Genomic DNA, 21589 nt, shown 5'->3' on the forward strand with positions numbered 1-21589 from the left:
ACACACTCCTTCAGAGAGTGGTGGAGTCTCCTTCTTTGGAGGTCTTTAAACAGAGGCTGGATGGCCTTCTGTCGGGGATGCTTTGAGAGTTCCTGCATGGTAAGGGGTTGCACTGGATGGCCCTTGGGATCTCCTCCAACTCTATGATTTTATGAGGGCATTGGGGACAGGCCCAGGTTGGGAGGTACCACTTCATTCCCAGGTGCATATTGCATATCCCAGTTAATGCTATCAATTAATGTTTTAATAGTTTTATTGCAATATGTTTTTAGAACATGTGCCACCTTGGGTCCTTTCGAGGAGAAAGGTGGGATAGGAATTAAATAAAGACATAAATAAAAACCATCTAGGTTTTCCACCACTAGGAAGGCTTTGGGTGGCTCTCATGGGAGCAGAGGTGGGTTCTCTGGTGCTGGGACTCAAGCCCTACATTACAGCAAGCGGTGGCCAAAATGGTCTCCTTTGTGTGTTACTGCAGGGTCCTCTTGTCTATGCCTTCCTTCTCATCACTAGCGCAGCAAAGGTACAAATTCTTCCTTTTTGGTAGACTTTGCGCTGGACAAAGAAGCAAGCTTGGAACGCGGGGGCTGAGATCCCTTGGATTTGTCAAACCATAAAAGTCAGCCAAAGTGAAGCAAGCCACTTTCCTCCCAGCAATCTAGCAGTTCTCTCAGCACTCTGCAAGTCTGAGCCTGGATGGATTCACATTGAAGGACGGGACGTGATGAAACACCCTCCCACATTCCCCATGCCCAGATTTCAGAGCACTTCAATAATGCATGGGTGAGCATCATTAGCAGTGCTTTTAATCCAGTGGAGGACCGAGACGGGAAGCAACTTGCCCCAGTGGCAGAACTGAAAATCCAAGAACCACAACTCATTTCTTCTTTTCTTTTCCAGCGACGCCGGGGCGGTTGCATCTCATCCAGTAGATTCTACAAGACGCTTCTCATACTGCAGCCCTGGGGAAGGTGCCTGTAGTTCAGAGACACCCCTTAAAGCAACGCTTGGGAACGTTAGCTTTTGTACTACATGAGTCAACAGTGCAATGCGGCAGCTAACAAGGCCAATGTGATTCTAGGCTGCATCAACAGAAGTATAGTGTCTAGATCAAGGGGAGTAATAGTGCCACTCTATTCTGCTTTGGTCAGGTCCCACCTGGAATATTGTGTCCAGTTCTGGGCCCCACAATTCAAAAAGGACATTGAGAAACTGGAGCGTGTCCAAAGCAGGGCGACTAAAATGGTGAAAGGTCTGGAAACCATGCCCTACGAGGAACGCCTTAGGAAGCTGGGGATGTTTAGCATGGAGAAGAGAAGGTTAAGAGGTGATATGATAGCCCTGTTTAAATATTTGAAGGGATGTCATATTGATGAGGGAGGAAGCTTGTTTTCTGCTGCTCCAGAGACTAGGATCCGGAGCGATGGATGCAAGCTACAGGAAAAGAGATTCCACCTGAACATTAGGAGGAACTTCCTGACAGTAAGGGCTGTTCGACAGTGGAACAAACTCCCTCGGAGGGTGATGGAGTCTCCTTCCTTGGAGGTCTTCAAGCAGAGGCTGGATGGCCATCTGTCGGGGATGCTTTGATTTGGATTTCCTGCATGGCAGGGGGTTGGACTGGAAGGCCCTTGTGGTCTCTTCTAGCTCTACGATTCTATGATTCCAAGGTTTGGTATCCAGAAATGTCCGCTGCCCCCTCCGCAAGATTTCTGTCAACAACAAGGTGGGCCTTGGAGAATGGAACAAGTCTCCTTTTTTCCCAGCCCGGGTTGGTTTTTCCTTTTTCCATCCCTTTGGTAGGAATAAAAGGTCTCAAGACAGAAGGTGGGAAAGCCCAAGACTCTCTGGAATCATCAGTGTGTTGTCTGAATCTGGAACCAGTACAATGTGAAGTTTCAGGCTTTCACGGCCGGCATTCACGGTAAGGGCTGTTCGACAGTGGAATGCACTCCCTCGGAGGGTGATAGAGTCTCCTTCCTTGGAGGTCTTTAAACAGAGGCTGGATGGCCATCTGTCAGGGATGCTTTGAATTGGATTTCCTGCATGGCAGAATGGGGTTGGACTGGATGGCCCTAGTGGTCTCTTCCAACTCTACGATTCTATGATTCTATGATTCTATGATTCTATGATCCATGGTTTTTTTGTGGGTTCTGTGGCCATGTTTAGAAGAGTTTATTCCCGATGTTACCCCAGCATCTGTGGTTGGCATCTTCAGGTTGAGTCTCCCTTATCTGAAACGTTTGAGACAAAAAGTGTTTTGGATTTTGGAGTTTTACAGATATTTGCATACACGTAATGAGGTACACGTAATGAGGTTGGCAGTTTGAGGCCCGAGTGCCGCATGATGGGGTGAGCTCCCATCACTAGTCCCAGCTTCTGCCAACCTAGCAGTTCAAAAGCATGCAAATGCAAGTAGATAGATAGGTGCCTCTTCTCAGTGGGAAGATAACAGCATTCAGTGCAGTCATGCTGGCCACAGGATCACCGGATTCGTCTTTGGACAACGCTGGATCTTCGGTTTAGAAACGGAGATGAGCACCGCTCCCTACAGTCGGTTATGACTAGACATTCATGCCAAAGGACTACCTTTACCTTTAATGAGATATTTTGGAGATGAGACTCAAGAATCCATACACAACATTTATATGATTCCATCCATGAAACCAAGTTTGTGTACATTAAACTGTCGGCAAGCAAAGGTACTACTATCTCAGACAATTTTGGATCGCTGGAGGCTTCATGCTGAACATTAAGAAAACAAAAATAATGACCATAGAAGACTTACATAAATTCAACCCCGATGAATGTAGTTGGAAAAATTATTGATCAGAATGGAGACCGCACTCAAGAAATTAGGAGAAGATCAGGAATGGGAAAGACAACGATGAAAGAACTAGACAAGATCCTGAACATTAAAATTAGGATCGTCCAAGCCGTAGCATTCCCCATCCTCATGTATGGATGTGAGAAGTGGACAGTGAAGAAAGTGGATAGGAAGAAAATAAACTCTTTTCAGTTTTGGTGCTGGAGAAGAGTGCTAAAAAGACAAATGTGGATGGTCAAAAAGACAAACAAATGGATCCTTGAACTCCCTGGAAGCCAAGATGATTGAGCTGAGCATGTTGTACGTTGGCCGCATCATGAGAAGGCAAGAAAAGACAATGGCCTGATACAGACAGCCAAAATAAAGCTGCTTCGAGTCACTTTGGAGGTATGGTGTTTCAATGATGCATCCGTCCTAAGAGACTGGAAGCTGCACCAAAGCTGCACTCCAGTCCTTAGAACTGGAGTGTGGCTTTGGTGCGGCTTCTGGAATCTTAGGACGCATGTATCATTGAATCACCATACCTCCAAAGGGACTCGAAGCAGCTTTATTTTGGCTGTCTGTATAGGGCCAATAATTCTAAGAAAGGAAAGGTAGAAAGGAAAAGAAAGAGAGGAAGACTGCATGTCAGATGGCTAGACTCAATGAGGGAGGCCATGGGCCTGAATCTTTAGGACCTGAGCAGAGAGGTTGAGGGTAGGGGGACTTGGAGATGTTTCATCCATAGGGCTGCCATGAGTCGAGGTCAACGTGAAGGCAGTTAACCACAAAAATGCATGCAATTTAGCATGTGCATATTCAAAAAGTGCACCTTTTACTCAATGAGAAAACGAGTTAAGAAAAGCCGTTCAAAACTAGTTAGGAATTTTAAATGTTGAAACGGTGCGCACGACGAAATAAGAATATACACGAACTTCCTTGCAACAAGTTTGCTGGGGGGGGGGGGAGAGCCTTGTAACCTGATACAGAACTTGGATGGCACATGAATACTAGCGAGGAACTTGCATCTCTAATCCTCCCTCAAGATTTGGACCTTGCCGTGATCACACATTTTAAAAAACCCATCCTGAGTAATGTAATCAGCTTTGAGCGCTAGGGAGCGACGACAACCGGCAGCCAATCTTATGGTGGGAAAGAGTCTCATTACTCCATTGCGCAGCTATGCTCTGGGAATAATTCACAGCGCTTGCTGGGGCTTGTAAAACTCTGAGTGGGTTGGATCCTATAGCAACAGAGATGACCACCTCCTTTAAAGTCTGCCTGAAGCCACCTAGTTGCTGCATTCAGATCTGAACGGAAGGGACAGGTTGGGTCTTCAGTTTTGGACCTCTCTTACCTTGGAAGGTGGCCAAAGATCAAACTGGAGTTATCTTTTGAGGCTGATTCAAGACTATTTATATGAGAAGGACCTGTTCCAGACTGCCAAAATAAAGCTGCTTCGGGTCTCTTTGGAGGCATGCTATTTAAATGATGCATGCATCCTAAGAATCCGGAAGCTGCACCAAAGCTGCACTCCGGTGCTAAGGAATGGAGTGTGGCTTTGGCGCGACCTCCGGACTCTTAGGACCCATGCGTCATTTAAATAGCATACCTCCAAAGAGACCCCAAGCAGCTTTATTTTGGCAGTCTGTAACAGGCCATACTGTTTATTGACTAAGACTTCATTATGTGGGTGACATCTACACTCAACCCTCCATATTTGCGGAATTGATGTTTGCGGATTTGATTATTCATGGATTTGGTTAATATGTTCTCTCTAGGAATATCTAGGTCCTCCAGTGCAATTCTATGGTCAACTTTAACTAAAAGTAGCACTGAAAGACCTAGAGAGGATACTCTACTAGGCCTTTGTAGCCCCTCCAGTGCAGTTCTATGGTCATTGTCTGTCGGATGTTGACCACAGAGTTGCCCTGGAGGACCTAGAGATTCCTAGAGAGGACACTCTACTAGGCCTTTGTAGCTCCTCCAGCGCAGTTCTATGGTCAGTGTCTGTCGGATGTTGACCACAGAGTTGTCCTGGAGGACCTAGAGATTCCTAGAGAGGACACTCCACTAGGCCTTTGTAGCTCCTCCAGCGCAGTTCTATGGCCAGCGTCTGTCGGACGTTGACCACAGAGTTGCACTGGAGGACCTAGAGATTCCTAGAGAGGTGTCCTCTCAGGTAAAAACATGGTGTTTTTGCCATTTGTGTTTTTTCCATATTCACGGGGGTTTTGTGCTCCTAACCTTAGCAAATATCGATGGACAAGTGCATTTAAAAATAGTATGATGTATCCACTTTTTGCAATGTAAGTCGCCCCTTTTGCAATAAGCCAAGAACGGCAAACGAAACACAAAAATAAACACAACATGCGGTATCAAACTGTTTTATAGTCCTTAACAAATGCAGAAGAAGTCATTCTTATGCCAGGAATCATCAAGGGAAAATTAAGCCAGCCAGTTACACCTTGCACCAAAACGTTCTCCTCTGACAGAATGAACCCATATAACTTAATGAACGTTTTGCAGAAGTACCTGCTTTGCATTATTTAGCCTGATTGCAATGACAGGGTTTGCTGAAAAACACCTTTTTGGTTTGTTGGCTCAAGGAACTGATAAGGGAATGGGGAAAAGATGGGGTGCATTGGGAAAACATTCATAGAATCATAGAATCGTAGAGTTGGAAGAGACCACTAGGGCCATCCAGTCCAACCCCCTGCCATGCAGGAAATCCAAATCAAAGCATCCCTGACAGATGGCCATTTTTTAGAACTACAACTCTTAAGAGTTTCCTCAACTGGCATGGCCACTGGGAATACTGGGACTTGTAGTATAAAAATATACGACAGTGGGTCCTTGTTTGGTTCCAGGATCTTCTGTGGATAACAAAATCCGTGGATGTTCAAGTCCCATTAAATACGACGGCACAGCAAAAGGGTGTCCTTTATATTAAATGGAAAAACAAGGTTTGCTATTTGGAATGTATACTTTTTAAAAATGTTTTCAAGCCGTGGAGGCTTGAATCTGTGGATATATAAAAAAAAATTGTGGATAAGGAGGGCTGACTGTATCTTGAATCCCACTTTGGGAGAAAGGTAGGATATAAATACAATAAATCCATCTTTCCAAGTTTTGAGATACGTAGCAGAACAGGTCACATGAAACACCAGCAAAGCGCATCCACTTTGCAAGGGCCAGAGCAAGAACGTCGGAGAGAAATGCTCCAACGTATTTGCAAACATCTATCAACATTTTGTCGCTATATACTGAATGTTAGTTTTATCTGAGCGGGGGAAGGCTTTGCCTTTCATTACACACACATCCAACATATGCGTCTTCTGTTTCTGAAACCCTTCCACTTTGTAGGCAGGCTATTTTAGGGTGGCTGTTGGGTTTTCTTTTAATGTCCACTGAGAACCTTTTTTGCTTGCGCCTATTAAACACCTCGCTGGCATTTGCTTGCCACTTTTGTCGCCCTTGTTTAATGCGCCGCTTGACATTCCGGGTTTATAAATGGCGACAAAACTAGTGCGGAGGCTCTAAAATTAGCTCCTCGGAAAGAGGGAGGCTGGAAATAGTCCCACCAACACAGCGGCTAAGTTCAGCGTTTGCTTTTTCTGTCTTCGTCGCCTTCCCCCGCAGTCCTCACACTTCAGGGAACAATAAATATCTGGGAGACACTGAGAATGATTTCCGAATGAGGAGCTTCTACTTGGATGTCTTGAGAAGGGAAGCGTTCCTTTGCCGACGGATGGTCCTTGTCGCTGTATATTCTTCAGCCACTCACAGAGGACTGGCCAGGGGTACCTCTGGCCAGCCATGCCAATCCCTCACAAGCATATGAGGGTGCCAAGGTTTCTGGTACAAGCTAAATGTCGGACACTTTTGGGCGAAGAGATGGGTCACGCTCAAGCCTGAATCACGTCTAGGGACATGCCTTCCAAAGGAGGATGGAAAAGAAGAGAGATTTGAAACGGACACCTAATTCGCCTGCGCAGAGGTGGCACACGCATCGTACGGCACCCACTTACACACCCATAGTTATTGTGTTCCTTCAAGTCGCTTTCAACTTATGGCGACCCTATCATGGCATTTTCTTGGCAAGATTTGTTCAAAGGAGGTTGGTAACCTGTGGGAACTTGGAAATGACTTGGAGGCACAGAACAACGGGGCTATGAGGCTGCGATCCAGAAGAGTTTATTCCTGACGTTTCGCCAATGCCAGCCACAGCTGCTGGCGAAATGTCAGGAATCAACTCTTCTAGAATACGGCCCCACAGCCCCAAAAACCCACAAAAAACTATGGATGCCGGCTGTGAAAGCCTTCAACTTCATAAATGAGATGCGCTCTCAGTCCTCATGTATCCTTCTTTTCACCATGGCAAGGAAACTCCAAAATAAGAAGAAGAACCCAGCTGCTGTGAGGGATACAAATCACAGAGGTCTAGTTTTGGATTTTGAATAGAGTGGATTGGCTTCGGGCTACAACACTAGATCTTCCACCCATGGTGACATTGTTGTCCTCTTTCCTCTGTACAGTCCAAAAAGCAGCTCCAAAGAGTATCCCAGCCTTCCAGAGCTGCTTTCGGGAGGTTCAGGAAGAACTGCAGCGGGAAGCAGGGATGCCACTTTCCTAGTTCTGCTGGCTAGTAAGACAAGATATTTGCTCAATGGGAACTATTTGGCTGAGAATTCTTTTTGTTGTTAGCTGCCCTCAAGTCGGTTCTAACTCATGGCGACCCCATAGATGAGACATCTCCAAGAATCCCTTTCCTCCACTGCTTTGCCCAGATCCTGCAAGCCTTTGGCCTGTTACAGACTGCCAAAATAAAGCTGCTTCGGGTCTCTTTGGAAGTATGCTATTTAAATGGTGCATGGGTCCAAAGAGTCCGGAGGTCGCGCCAAAGCCACACTCCATTCCTAAGCACTGGAGGGCAGCTTTGGCGCAGCTTCTGGATTCTTGGGGTGCATGCATCATTTAAACAGCATACCTCCAAAGAGACCCGAAGCAGCTTTATTTTGGCTGTCTGTAACAGGCCCTTGTTCATCATAATCCCCTTGACTGAGTCTATCCATCTGGTCTGTCGTCTTCCTCTCTTTCTTCTCCCCTCTACCTTTCCTAGCATTATTGGGTTTTCTTCTAGTGACCCATGCCTTCTCGTGATGTGGCCAAAGTACCATAGTCTCAACTTGATGATCTTTACTTCCAAAGAGTGCCCTGGTCTGATCTGTTCAAGGACCCATTTGTTGGTCTTCTTGGCTGTCCATGGGATCCTAGTACTCTTCTTCATCACCACATTTCGAATGAGTTTATTTTCTTTCTGTCTGCTTCCTCTTTGTATTTTTCCTCTATTTGTGGTCTGAAGAACAGGAGACAATTAAGGAGGCCTGCTAAAGATGGTTTATGCAGGAACAGAAAGCACAGAAGGGAATGATGGAGGAGAGCCAGAGGGGTCCATCCCCTGACTGTGAAACTTCAAGCCAAGGAAACCCTTTGCTTGCCACCTAGGAAAGCTGCCTCCCACGGTGCCCACAAAGCATACCCCTACATGAGCTAATTCGTTTCGGTGTATGGAAATGAAATGGATACCCCTTGATAAAAAAGCGGAGGCTGTAACCGGGAAGGAGAGAAAATCCACTTCAGGGTAGAGAGAAAGAGACTGCAGATGGTGACCCTTCTCCTGCACCAAGACGTCAATCGCACAGTCATTTGGATGCACATTTGTTGGGAAGTTTTGCAGCAGCTGTGACATTTACCCCAAAGGAACAGTATCAGTTTAAGTGTCACAGGCAAAAGGTAGCTTCCTGGGCAGCACAGAAGCCAACTTCTCATGCTGTGTTGTTTCTCATCCAACCTTAGCTCTCCAAAGATTGACACCAAGGCCTGTTACAGACTGCCAAAATAAAGCTGCGTCGGGACTCTTTGGAGGTATGCTATTTAAATGATGCCTGGGTCCTAAGAGTCCGGAGGTCGCGCCAAAGCCACACTCCATTCCTAAGCACTGGAGGGCAGCTTTGGTGCAGCTTCTGGATTCTTAGGACGCATGCATCATTTAAACAGCATACCTCCAAAGAGACCCGAGATGGCAATCGATATTCTGAAACAGAACTGCAGTAGCTAGATAGCCTGGGATTCTGGGAGCTGAAGTCCAAAACCTCTTAAAGGGCACAGTATGGGGACCACTGGGCTAGAGAAAGACAGCGAAGAATGACTTTGTTGCAATGCAAGTATCTACAGGTAAGTATCTATGATCCCAGAAACTAACCAGGAACAGCTAGCATCCCTTTGCAACAGGAACCGAACCCCAGCAGATACCAAGAGCCCACTGTATTTATACCAGAAACTGTGCAACCTATACTGTATATTTAATTTTTTGAAAGATGAAGATACTTGGGAGAGGTGGAAAGAAAGCAGTATCTATTTCTCTCCAGATTTCCAAGTATTATTGGAAGCTACAGGGGGAAATGTAGTTTGCGGCGAGGAAATAGAAAGGAATGAGCCCGTCAGTCATCTAAGAACAGCAGCTCAGACTGTGCGCTTGCAACTTAATGGAGTCGGCGCATCGAGGATCTGCTCCCCCCCCCTGCGCTTTTTTTTGGCAGCTGCACCTTTAGAGTCGGGCCTTGACATCTTAACACCGAGCGCAAAAATGGGCCTGTTATTTTCATTTCAGAGGCATATTGTGCGGAGAGGAACAATGTGAGGGATATTATTTCAGAGCCCTGGGAAAAATTAGCAAGTCAAATATTGAATCAGCCTCTAGCATATGCTAAGGAGATTGCTTTGATCTTATCTAGCCTAAAAGCCCCATTATTGAATTTAAAGTCGGCGAACACATCTCAGACCAATATATAAAGCCCAGCCGAATGCCGGTTTGCGCGGCAGAAGGTGTTGCGACGAAAGGGGAAGGCAGGGAGGGGAAAGAGAATATTTAGCTGAAAACATCAAGGTTACCGCAAGGATGGAAATAGAGGTGCAGCTACCTGGATTCCCTCCCCCAAATAATCCAAGCCAATGGCTTCAATGAAAGAGCATTTCCCAGGAGAAAAAGGAGAACTGACACTGTCAGAAAAGTTTGCTCTCTAACCCATGGCTGAAAATAGAGCAGAAATCACAAATCGTGTTGCTGTTTGGCATCTGTCGATTTTTCCTTATGCCGATCCTATGAGTGAAGTCTCCCTCCTTGGAGGTCTTTAAACAGAGGCTGGATGGCCATTTGTTGGGTATGCTTTGATGAAGAGTTCCTGCATGGCAGAGGGTTGGACTGGATGGCCCTTCTTGGGGTCTCTTCCAACTCTATGATTCTGTCATTCTAAGAGACCTCCAAATACCTGATCACAGAGATACACTAGGCCAAGAGAGCTTTGTATCTGAATGGAGATTCAAACCCAGGTCTCTAAAGGTAGGAGAAAACAGTTTAGGGGCATCCCCAAGCCAGCAGGTCACTGATCATGGATTCGGAGAGCTATAGTCCACACAAGGAACGCTTCCAGGTTTGTCTTTGGCCAAAGCCTGGCACTCTGACCATTACACCATGCTGGGTTTCTGGAATGCGTATAGGGTTGTTACATGACTTTCTGCCCAGAGATTCTAGAAGTTTCCGAGGTCCCATATAGACAGGCCAAAATAAAGCTGCTTCGAGTCACTTTGGAGTTATGCTGTTAAAATGATGCATGTGTCCTAAGAGTCCGGAAGCCGCACCAAAGTCACGATCCAGTCCTAAGGACTGGAGCGCAGCTTTGGTGCAGCTTCTGGACTCTTAGGATGCATGCACCATTGAAACACCATACCTCCAAAGTGACCCGAAGCAGCTTTATTTTGGCCTGTCTGTATGGGGCCCGAGTTTGCTGCGCATGCGCAGAAATAACCCATTTGTGTGATTCGCAGAGACCACGAAGAAGAAAGGGTTGTTTCTGTGATCAGTTTGGGAGCATACTGCTGTGTGCTTTCCAAACAAGGTGATTTGGCTTTCCCCAGTGAAAGTGGATTGATATGTACAAGTGTGTGTGTGTGTGGGGGGGAATGTACAGTCCTTCATAGTCCATTTGAATGCGCTATGCAGGAAAACAAAACAAGCACCCATATCAGACAGATAAAGAACAAAAGTTATAGGTACTATATATACTCATGTGTAAGTCTAGAAATGTTAGTCAAAAATAGTGACCCAAAATACCTGGGTCAACTTATCAATGGGTCAATTTAAGTACTGTACTTTAACTCATATATATATATATGAAGGGAACCATCTTTCTCTGAATAGAGTGATAAAAGGCGAGAGTATAGTCCATTCTGGGAGCACCAAAAAGAAGCATGGATCTCCTCTACTCTCTCATCCATCCAGACTTTAGGATGAGCACAAACAGTTATGCCTGCTGGAATTTTCTATGTTCTTTGACATCATTTCCCTTTGCATCATCATTTATTGTACATCCTTTGCTACATGCCCCTAGGTTTTACCCTCAACTTATCCATGGGTCATATCAAAATACATAATTTTGGTCCTGAAACCTGCCCTCGATTTATACATGAGGTCGACTTATAGTCGAGTATATATGGTAAGTCCTCATTAAAACCCTTCTCTCTGGCCTGTTACAGACAGCCCAAATAAAGCTGCTTCGAGTCACAGTGGAGGTATGGTGTTTCAATGATGCATGCGTCCTAAGAGTCCAGAAGCCGCACCAAAGCCACGCTTGGCTGGAGTGGGGCTTTGGTGCGACCTCTGGACTCTTAAGACGCATGCATCATTGAAACACCATACCTCCACTCTGACTTGAAGCAGCTTTATTTGGGCTGTCTGTAACAGGCCTAAGGCATGCTGACTTCTAACACTGTGGGGTTTTTTTACGATCCAGCTGGCAAAACTCAGCAGATCCCAATCTTAGGGCTCACGATTCCACCCCTTACCCCATTTCAACAAGCTTTTATTCACAGCAAATGATTTATTTCTGAATCCTAGAAAATATTTGGGCAGCTCAGATTGACAATGCAGCCCTGCTCCTGTCGACCCAGAAGTCCCACTGAGCTTGGCGCATGCAGTATTGTTGCCGCAGCATGTGCGTGCATGTGCATGCAGGCGTGTGCACACACGCAAGGGAGAAAAACAGAGAGGGAGACAAAAACAGAAAGAACAGGAACGGTCCCGAGCAACGGATTTTAATGAGGAGGCAGCTGGATTCTATATTAGTTCCCTTAACGGAACAGAATCTATGCTCACCGACTGGAAAAGGTACTTTTTGGAACTATAATAAGAATACCCCATTACATTGGCTGGAGGTTTCTGGCTATACAAGGTATAATCCAACTAGGCCATTTCATGCTGTAACCTTTCCCTCTTCCTCAATGCTGTTGGCTCCTCACAGCCAGGCCCTGGACCTAAGCAGCCAATGCGCCCTTCAGATGTTTTGAAGTTCATGGACTTGACCAAACGTCAGTGGTATTGCATATCCTTCTCCGCCTTTCATTGTCTTGCAGTATTATCAGTTCCTTAAGTCTACAACAAATGTGCATCTATGAAGGTTTTGGTGACTAAAATGCATAAACACACACACATAAAAATCCATCCTGATTTACTGGGGACTGACTGCTAGCCAAAATACAGAGCCATCCCGCTCTTATAGAAGGATGCTTAATATACGGCTGTGGGTGCCACATCGTAAGGATGCTGAATGTCTTGAGACATCATTGATTCGTGAATAAATGTCTCAAGGATAATCAGGAGACGCTCCGCCATGTCTGTGAAAAAGAGAACCAATTTTAATAAACTGTGAAAACTTACCATTTTATTATTGATTTCATGGAAATGGATTTCACAGACTTTTTCCACCACATCTTCATTCTCGAAAGTTACAAAGCCAAAGCCTATATGAAACAGAGAAAGAGAGAGAGAGAGACAGAGAGAGATATGAATTATGATTTTTAAAAGATTTAACTTCTTTTGTGAGTAGTTTACAAAATACTTTACAGGCTGGGTCTCCCTTATCCAGAATCCCAAAATCTGGTGGTCTGGTAAGCATGCATTAAACCAACAGTGGAGTGACTGCCGGAATGAAAACCGTATGATCCTACGGCCACATTAAAATGTATACGATATCAATGTATCTCAACATCTGCAATGAAATCCCCCCAGAACAGCCAAACTACAACAGAAATAATATCAGACACAAAATCTTTGCCTGATGAAGATCCAGCGGAGCATTGAAAGCTTGCATGATGTTTTGTAAATTCCACTTGACCCATAAAGGTATTTTGTTCTTTTGTGGATTTAGTGATATAGTCAGCCCTCCACATTTGTGGCTTGGACTTTTGCAGATTTGATTATTCACAGATTGGATTAATATGGTCTCTCTAGAAATCTCTAGGTCCTCCAGTGTGACTCTGCTGACAACAAGTGTCAAAAGTCGCGCTGGAGGACCTAGAGCAGTGATGGCGCACCTATGGCATGCGTGCCAGAAGTGGCACTCAGAGCCCTCTCCGTGGGCACATGTGCCGTCGCCCCAGCTCAAAGTCTGCTACTAGAAAGCCAGAGGGACACAGCACTTTACAATAAATAAGTGGGTTCTGGGTTGCCGTTTGGGCACTCAGCCTCTAAAAGGTTCACCATCACTGACCTAGTGAGCACTTCTCTAGGCATTTGTAGTTCCTCCAGTGCAACTTCATTGTCAGCTTCTGGCAGATACTGACCACAGATTTACCCTGGAGGACTAGAGATTCCTAGAGAAAATATTTCTCTAGGCATCTGTAGGTCCTCCAGCACAATTTCATGGTCAACCTCTGGCAAATCTTGACCATAGAACTGCCCTGGAGGACCTAGGGACTCCTAGAGAAAGCACTTCTCTAGGCATCTGTAGGTCCTCCAGCACAATTTCATGGTCAACCTCTGGCAGATCTTGACCACAGAATTGCCCAAGAGGACCTAGGGACTCCTAGAGAAAGCACTTCCCTGGGCATTTGTAGGTCCTCCAGGGCAATTTCATGGTCAACCTCTGGCAGATCTTGACCACAGAATTGCCCGAGAGGACCTAGAGACACCTAAAGAAAGCACTTCTCTAGGCATCTGTAGGTCCTGCAGCACAATTTCATGGTCAACCTCTGGCAGATCTTGACCACAGAATTGCCCAAGAGGACCTAGGGACTCCTAGAGAAAGCACTTCTCTAGGCATCTGTAGGTCCTCCAGGGCAATTTCATGGTCAACCTCTGGCAGATCTTGACCACAGAATTGCCCGAGAGGACCTAGAGACACCTAAAGAAAGCACTTCTCTAGGCATCTGTAGGTCCTCCAGGGCAATTTCATGGTCAACCTCTGGCAGATCTTGACCACAGAATTGCCCAAGAGGACCTAGGGACTCCTAGAGAAAGCACTTCTCTAGGCATCTGTAGGTCCTCCAGGGCAATTTCATGGTCAACCTCTGGCAGATCTTGACCACAGAATTGCCCGAGAGGACCTAGAGACACCTAGAGAAAGCACTTCTCTAGGCATCTGTAGGTCCTCCAGGGCAATTTCATGGTCAACCTCTGGCAGATCTTGACCACAGAATTGCCCGAGAGGACCTAGAGACACCTAGAGAAAACACTTCCCTAGGCATCTGTAGGTCCTCCAGTGCAACTTCATGGTCATCTTCTGGCAGATCTTTACCAGATCTTTGCAATTTCCTCACTTTCACAGGGGTCCTGTGCCCCTAACCCCAGCGAACATGGAGCCTCCACTGTATTTTGCTCAATGGCCAACAGGCCGAATATGTTACCGAAGTTTAAATATGCAGTCAATGTCTCGGAATGGGGCAGATCAAACGTGAAATAAAAAGGACATCAATCTCTGTTGCTTACAAGTAATAACTTTCTTTGTAGCCTTTCCCACCTGTCTGCGCAGCCCCGCCGGCTTCAGGTAGAATTGAACCCGGCGGGACTTTTCCTATTATGAACGTCTCATTAAGCAGCAAGGGAGGGTGGGAATGGGTCAGTGATACAAAAAGGGTAACCATGAATCACCAGTTGTCCACTGCCAGCTCGAGGGCAAAGCTATCTGCACTTCTGCACATGCACTGCAGCTCCCGGCAAGCGCATTCGTCTCTAGGAATAAACCCTTATTGACAAGGGTTAAAAAGAGAGACCAGCTTTGCTCTCCCCGGAAAGTGGCTGCTACAGTAAGCACTCCTTGGATCTCGGCAGGTTGCAGGCTGTCCTTTCCGCTCCAGTCCTACGGGTCAGCCAAGATCCGGAGGTGGTTATTTGCCTCTTTTCTTCCTGAATTACTTCATCTAATACCTCATCAGGATATCCCGAGGCCTCGATGGCGCTATGAAAGTTGCAGGCCTCTCTCATCTGAGCGCTTCATCTGTTCCTGCGCCACCACTTCAAACGCAGCTTCTGATTTGGGCCAGTTTAAGGTCCTTTGATGCCTGCCGTCTGCCCGCCAGCAAAGCTGTATTTACTCTGTCAAGTCCTCACCGACCCAGGCAAAAAGAGCGTTGGAAGAATTTTTGGCATCGAGCCCCAGCCCAGCGTAAGAATCCCCACATATCTCTCTTTGCAGGGAGGTCTGCATGTGTTGGAATCGACCGTCATGTTCTGGCGCCCGCTCAATGAATGAATAAATAAACATAGAAGCCCATTCAAACAAAGAGCGAACCCACAGAACAGAACTCGATTCCCTAACTAACAGCACCAGAGAATTTGGCAGCTTCTAAGGGGATAGAAATCCGACACACAACACATTCAAAAGCCTCTACTCCGCACAGCTGCTGGCTTGGGAACTAAAATTCAAGCTACGTTGAGACAGATCCACAGAATTCATACTACGTGTGTAAACCCAGGTGCACATAGTAGAGTAAATATCTCATAATACTCAGAGCTTGTGGGTGGGATTTGCAATGGAGGATCTTCATCAAGTGAGGTGGATTTATAGCCCTAACAAACTCTCGCACCGAATTACGTTGACGGCTGTACTCTTGTTTAGGTGAGATGATGGTGTGAATCCAAGTTGGTTCCAAAAAATCATCGATCAAAGAATCAAAGAATCATAGAGTTGGAAGGGATCCCAGAGACGGCAGTCCAGTTTCCCAATCTAGTTTGCAGGGGTTCCCAAAATTTGGTCCTCAAGATGTTTTGGGCTTCAGCTCCCCGAATTCCTGAATGTTGGTCAAGTTAGGTAGGGCTTCTGGGAGCAGAAGCCAAAAATACCTGGAGGACCCAAATCTGGGAATCACTGAGTTAGAGCATCTCTGGTAGATAGCTGCCCAGCCTCTTTCTGAAGATGTCCAAAGAAAGAGACCTGCCTCTCCCATGAACATCTTCAGGTGGTGGTTTCTATTGTCAAACAGTTCCTACTGCCAAGACGTTCCTTCTAATATTCAATTAAAATCTACTTTTCTGTAGCTTAAAACCATTAGACCTCGTCCTATACCCTCTGGGGCACCAGAAAACACCTCCTTTCTATTCCTTGTACAAGGAATACAATCATGTCATCTTTCCAAAAGGCTGAACATGCCCAGCGCACTCATCTATTCCTCGTATGGGACCAGGTATACAGACGGTTTTGCTCTCATATTCGAACTGTATGAAGGGCATTGCTAAACCAGTCTTCAACTGCACCCAAGGCAGTTAGCCCAAGTGGCTACCACAGCTTCCCATCCTATTAGTCACCCCCTGCTTCTTCAAATTTTGCTGGAATAGGGCTTTCCCCACTCGGTGTCACTCTCTTTCTGCAACGAACATGATCACCTTGCTAGCTTTCATATCCTCCAATTTGGCAGGGACAAATCCAGTTAATCCTCTGCCATCCTACTTTCTCGGTTGCATTTAAAATGCCCTGGTTCACCCCCCTCCTCCTCCCGCTTTCTCCTTTTGTCTTCAGCTTATTTCCGTTGCTACAAATTGGGTTCAAAATGCAAAAACGCTCAATTAACTCAGCAGGCATTACACTCAAATTGACTCAACAGGAAAGGAGCAGGCAGAGCCTTGCTCTTCTTAGCTGGACCGACTTTCCTTATCTCAGTACATAAATTCATGTTTTTTCTCTGCTTAAAAGTGATCTTCTGCATTAATAACCTGCCTGGCCACATGCTTTTGACCACACACTGACCCACTTTTCATCTGTGAAAGGTTGGAGGATATATGCTTTGTCGCCCCCACGATCGAACCTTTCCTCAACTGCATTCGGTTGGATATTTGCGATCCGAGTGACACAGGTGTCACTCCTTTGACACTCCTGGAATTTGGGGACAACCGAGAGTTAAGTCATTAGGCCTTGCACACCACAGGGAGCCAAGTTTTTTGCCTTCCGAAAGTCCACTTCTGCAGGTCATTAATTGCCCGGCTGCCAGAAACATCTTCATCATTAGTAACTCATTAGCAAATAACGCAGCAGAGGATTTCACTTTCGATTCGCTCGCCTCCCTCCCCCCCCATGTCTTCAGCTGCCAGTAATGAGAAGTGAAAGGGCATTTATAGGAGATTAGCCGTAATCGTGCCTAACAATGCTAGGAAGCCCACTGCATGAGCACTCGCGCTTCCCAACCTCCCTGTGGCCTGGCCCTGCTCCCTTTCTCCCAGATCTGCAAACAAGGAACATCGTCGGATTCAACACAGATACAGATCTCCTTGCCTTCTGATTTGGCAAGGAAAGTATGGATAACACAGGGATTTTTCAGATTTCTAATGATTGGTGCTATTTCATAGAATCATACAGTTGGAAAAGACCCCAAGGGCCATCCAGTCCAACCCCATTCTGCCATGTAGGAACTCTCAACCAAAGCATCCCTGACAGACGGCCATCCAGTCTCTGTTTGAAGACCTCCAAAGAATCATAGAATCATAGAATCATAGAATCATAGAGTTGGAAGAGACCACTAGGGCCATCCAGTCCAACCCCATTCTGCCATGCAGGAAATCCAATTCAAAGCATCCCTGACAGATGGCCATCCAGCCTCTGCTTGAAGACCTCCAAGGAAGGAGACTCTATCACCCTCCGAGGAAGTGCATTCCACTGTCGAACAGCCCTTACTGTCAGGAAGTTCCTCCTAATGTTCAGGTGGCATCTCTTTTCCTGTAGCTTGCATCCATTGTTCTGGGTCCTGTTCTCTGGAGCAGCAGAAAACAAGCTTGCTCCCTCCTCAATATGATATCCTTTCAAATATTTAAACAGGGCTATCATATCACCTCTTAACTTTGTCTTCTCCAGACTAAACATACAGTGGGACTTTGTTTTCCACTGGGGCTTGGTTGCAGGATCCCCCATGGATAACAAAATCCATGGACACTCAAGTCCCATTAATTATAATGGCAGAGTAAAACGGTGTCCCTTATATAAAATGGAAACTCAAGGTTTGCTATTTAGAACTTATACTGTACTTCAACTCTTATTTTTCAAAAGGTACCGTCTCCTCATGTAAAAGGCAAGAGTATAATCTGCCCTGGAAGCACTGACCTTCCTCTATTCTCTCATCCATCCAGCTTTTAGGATGAGCAGAAACAGTTATGCCTGCTGGAATGTTGTTAAGTTCTTTGGCGTTGCTTCATCATTTGTTACGTGGCCCTACGTTTAACCCTTGGCTTATCCATGGGTCATATCAAAATCCATAATTTTGGCCCCAAAACCTGCCCTCGACTTATACATGAGGTCAACTTATAGTTGAGTATATACGGTATTATGTTCTCATTAGGAATTTCTAGGTCCTCCAGTGCAACTCTGCTAGAAGTTGACCATAGAGCGGGAGAAACTAGACGTTCCTAGACGTTCCGCTGGAGTTTGGGTCCAGGACCCTCCGTGGATAACAAAATCCGTGGATGCTCAAGTCCCATTAATAATAATAACAATAATTTGTTTTATTTATATACCGCTATTCCAAAGATCATAGCGGTGAACAGCAAGTAAGCTAATTTGCCCCCAACAGTCTGGGTACTCATTTTAGCTCCCTCCTCGGAAGGATGCAAGCCTGAGTCGAGCTTGGGCCCTTTTGCTGGTCTTGAACTCGCAACCTTGTGGTCTTGAGTGAATGGCTGCAGGACAGGCATTGAACCACTGCGCTACCAGGGCTCCATTAAAGACAATGGCATCGCAAAATGGTGTCCCCTATACAAAATGGAAAATCAAGGTTTGCAATTTGGAATTTTTGGGAATATATTCCAAGCCATGGATGCTTGGATAAAAAATCCGTAGATAAGGAGGGCTGACTGTACTTGCTGTTGCTGTTGCTATTGCTATTGTTAATATCTGATTTATGTCCATTTATCCTTTGGTGCATAGACTGGCCTGTTTGTCCAATGCGGACTGCAACAAGCAACAAAGCATACTAATCAGTGATGGCGAACCTATGGCACGCGTGCCAGAGGTGGCACTCAGAGCCCTCTCTGTGGGCACATGTGCCATCGCCGCAGCACAGAGTTTGCCAGAGTTTGTTACTAGAAAGCCAGAGGGACATGGCACTTTGCAATAAATAAGTGGGTTTTGGGTTGCGGTTTGGGCACTCGGCCTCTAAAAGGTTCACCATCACTGACCTAGAGCACTGATGGTGAACCTATGGCACGTGTGCCAGAGGTGGCACTCAGAGCCCTCTCTGTGGGCACATGTGCCATCGCCCCAGCACAGAGTTTGCCAGAGTTTGTTACTAGAAAGCCAGAGGGACACGGCACTTTGCAATAAATAAGTGGGTTTTGGGTTGTAGTTTGGGCACTCGGCCTCTAAAAGGTTCACCATCACTGACCTAGAGCACTGATGGTGAACCTACGGCACGTGTGCCAGAGGTGGCACTCAGAGCCCTCTCTGTGGGCACATGTGCCATCGTCCCTGCACAGAGTTTGCCAGAGTTTGTTACTAGAAAGCCAGAGGGACACGGCACTTTGCAATAAATAAGTGGGTTTTGGGTTGTAGTTTGGGCACTCGGCCTCTAAAAGGTTCACCATCACTGACCTAGAGCACTGATGGTGAACCTACGGCACGTGTGCCAGAGGTGGCACTCAGAGCCCTCTCTGTGGGCACATGTGCCATCGTCCCTGCACAGAGTTTGCCAGAGTTTGTTACTAGAAAGCCAGAGGGACATGGCACTTTGCAATAAATAAGTGGGTTTTGGGTTGCAATTTGGGCACTCGGCCTCTAAAAGGTTCACCATCACTGACCTAGAGCACTGATGGTGAACCTATGGCACGTGTGCCAGAGGTGGCACTCAGAGCCCTCTCTGTGGGCACATGTGCCATCGCCCCAGCACAGAGTTTGCCAGAGTTTGTTACCAGAAAGCCAGAGGGACATGGCACTTTGCAATAAATAAGTGGGTTTTGGGTTGCGGTTTTGGGCACTTGGCCTCTAAAAGGTTCACCATCACTGACCTAGAGCACTGATGGTGAACCTATGGCACGTGTGCCAGAGGTGGCACTCAAGAGCCCTCTCTGTGGGCACATGTGCCATCGCCCTAGCACAGAGTTTGCCAGAGTTTGTTACTAGAAAGCCAGAGGGACATGGCACTTTGCAATAAGTAAATGGGTTTTGGGTTGCGGTTTTGGGCACTTGGCCTCTAAAAGGTTCACCATCACTGACCTAGAGCACTGATGGTGAACCTATGGCACGTGTGCCAGAGGTGGCACTCAAGAGCCCTCTCTGTGGGCACATGTGCCATCGCCCTAGCACAGAGTTTGCCAGAGTTTGTTACTAGAAAGCCAGAGGGACATGGCACTTTGCAATAAGTAAATGGGTTTTGGGTTGCGGTTTTGGGCACTTGGCCTCTAAAAGGTTCACCATCACTGACCTAGAGCACTGATGGTGAACCTATGGCACGTGTGCCAGAGGTGGCACTCAAGAGCCCTCTCTGTGGGCACATGTGCCATCGCCCTAGCACAGAGTTTGCCAGAGTTTGTTACTAGAAAGCCAGAGGGACATGGCACTTTGCAATAAGTAAATGGGTTTTGGGTTGCGGTTTGGGCACTTGGCCTCTAAAAGGTTCACCATCACTGACCTAGAGCACTGATGGTGAACCTATGGCACGTGTGCCAGAGGTGGCACTCAGAGCCCTCTCTGTGGGCACATGTGCCATCGTCCCTGCACAGAGTTTGCCAGAGTTTGTTACTAGAAAGCCAGAGGGACATGGCACTTTGCAATAAATAAGTGGGTTTTGGGTTGCAGTTTGGGCACTCGGCCTCGAAAAGGTTCACCATCACTGATGCTAATCTTTCGTGGACTATCAATTTTAAACTGGCAATATCTCTGTTTTTCAAATGCGGTGTTGGTCAACCAACCACTCCCTTTTTTTGAAGGTCCAGATCTTCTATATATATATAATTTAACTGGGAATAAACTTCATAATCTCTTGTGTACTTATTTAAAAAAACAAAACCCAAAGGGGAACCTGTCCAGTTTCTTTTTGAAAAATATGACAAATACCAGGTTCGGGAAGAAATGCATTTTTCTTTCTCCATGCCCCATTAGTCAAGGTAATGAATACACACTCGTTTTTAAATTACCTCGAGTCTTGCAAAACCTTTCGGGATTAAGCAGACAATTGTTCCTTGTGAGTGGTACAAAGAGTCAACAACAAAAAGGAGGCGTTCCTCCGAAAGTGTATGAGAAAGATTAACACGAAACAAAAGAGGCTGTTTAAAAACGGGCGACACAAATAGGAATCTGGTTGTCAAGGAGTGTGCATTTTTTAAAATGAAATTATACGGCACCCTTCTGAATGAAGCTATTATTGGAAGCTAACAAGCTCTATTTAAGAGATAAGCCTTTAGCGGAGTCAAACAGGGCGGCTTCCCCTCTCCCTTTTTTATACAGATGAATAAAAACCTGCACATATATTTGA

General features: G+C 46.1%; 1 protein-coding gene across 14 annotated transcripts in view; it reads right to left on the bottom strand.

The window, feature by feature from the left end:
• LOC149286425 (RNA-binding protein Musashi homolog 2) overlaps nt 1–21589 on the bottom strand; it is a 538943-nt gene that overhangs the window by 127034 nt on the left and 390320 nt on the right. For all 14 annotated transcript variants that reach the window (XM_089494106.1, XM_089494102.1, XM_089494104.1 and 11 more), the window contains exon 8: nt 12582–12664. In XM_089494106.1, the coding sequence (XP_089350232.1) occupies nt 12582–12664 (83 nt within the window). The remainder of the gene's footprint in view (nt 1–12581; nt 12665–21589) is intronic.

Source organism: Sceloporus occidentalis, unplaced genomic scaffold, assembly GCF_023333645.1.
Source record: "Sceloporus occidentalis isolate IW3139 unplaced genomic scaffold, rSceOcc1.0.p SCAF_69, whole genome shotgun sequence".
Lineage (NCBI taxonomy): Eukaryota > Metazoa > Chordata > Lepidosauria > Squamata > Phrynosomatidae > Sceloporus > Sceloporus occidentalis.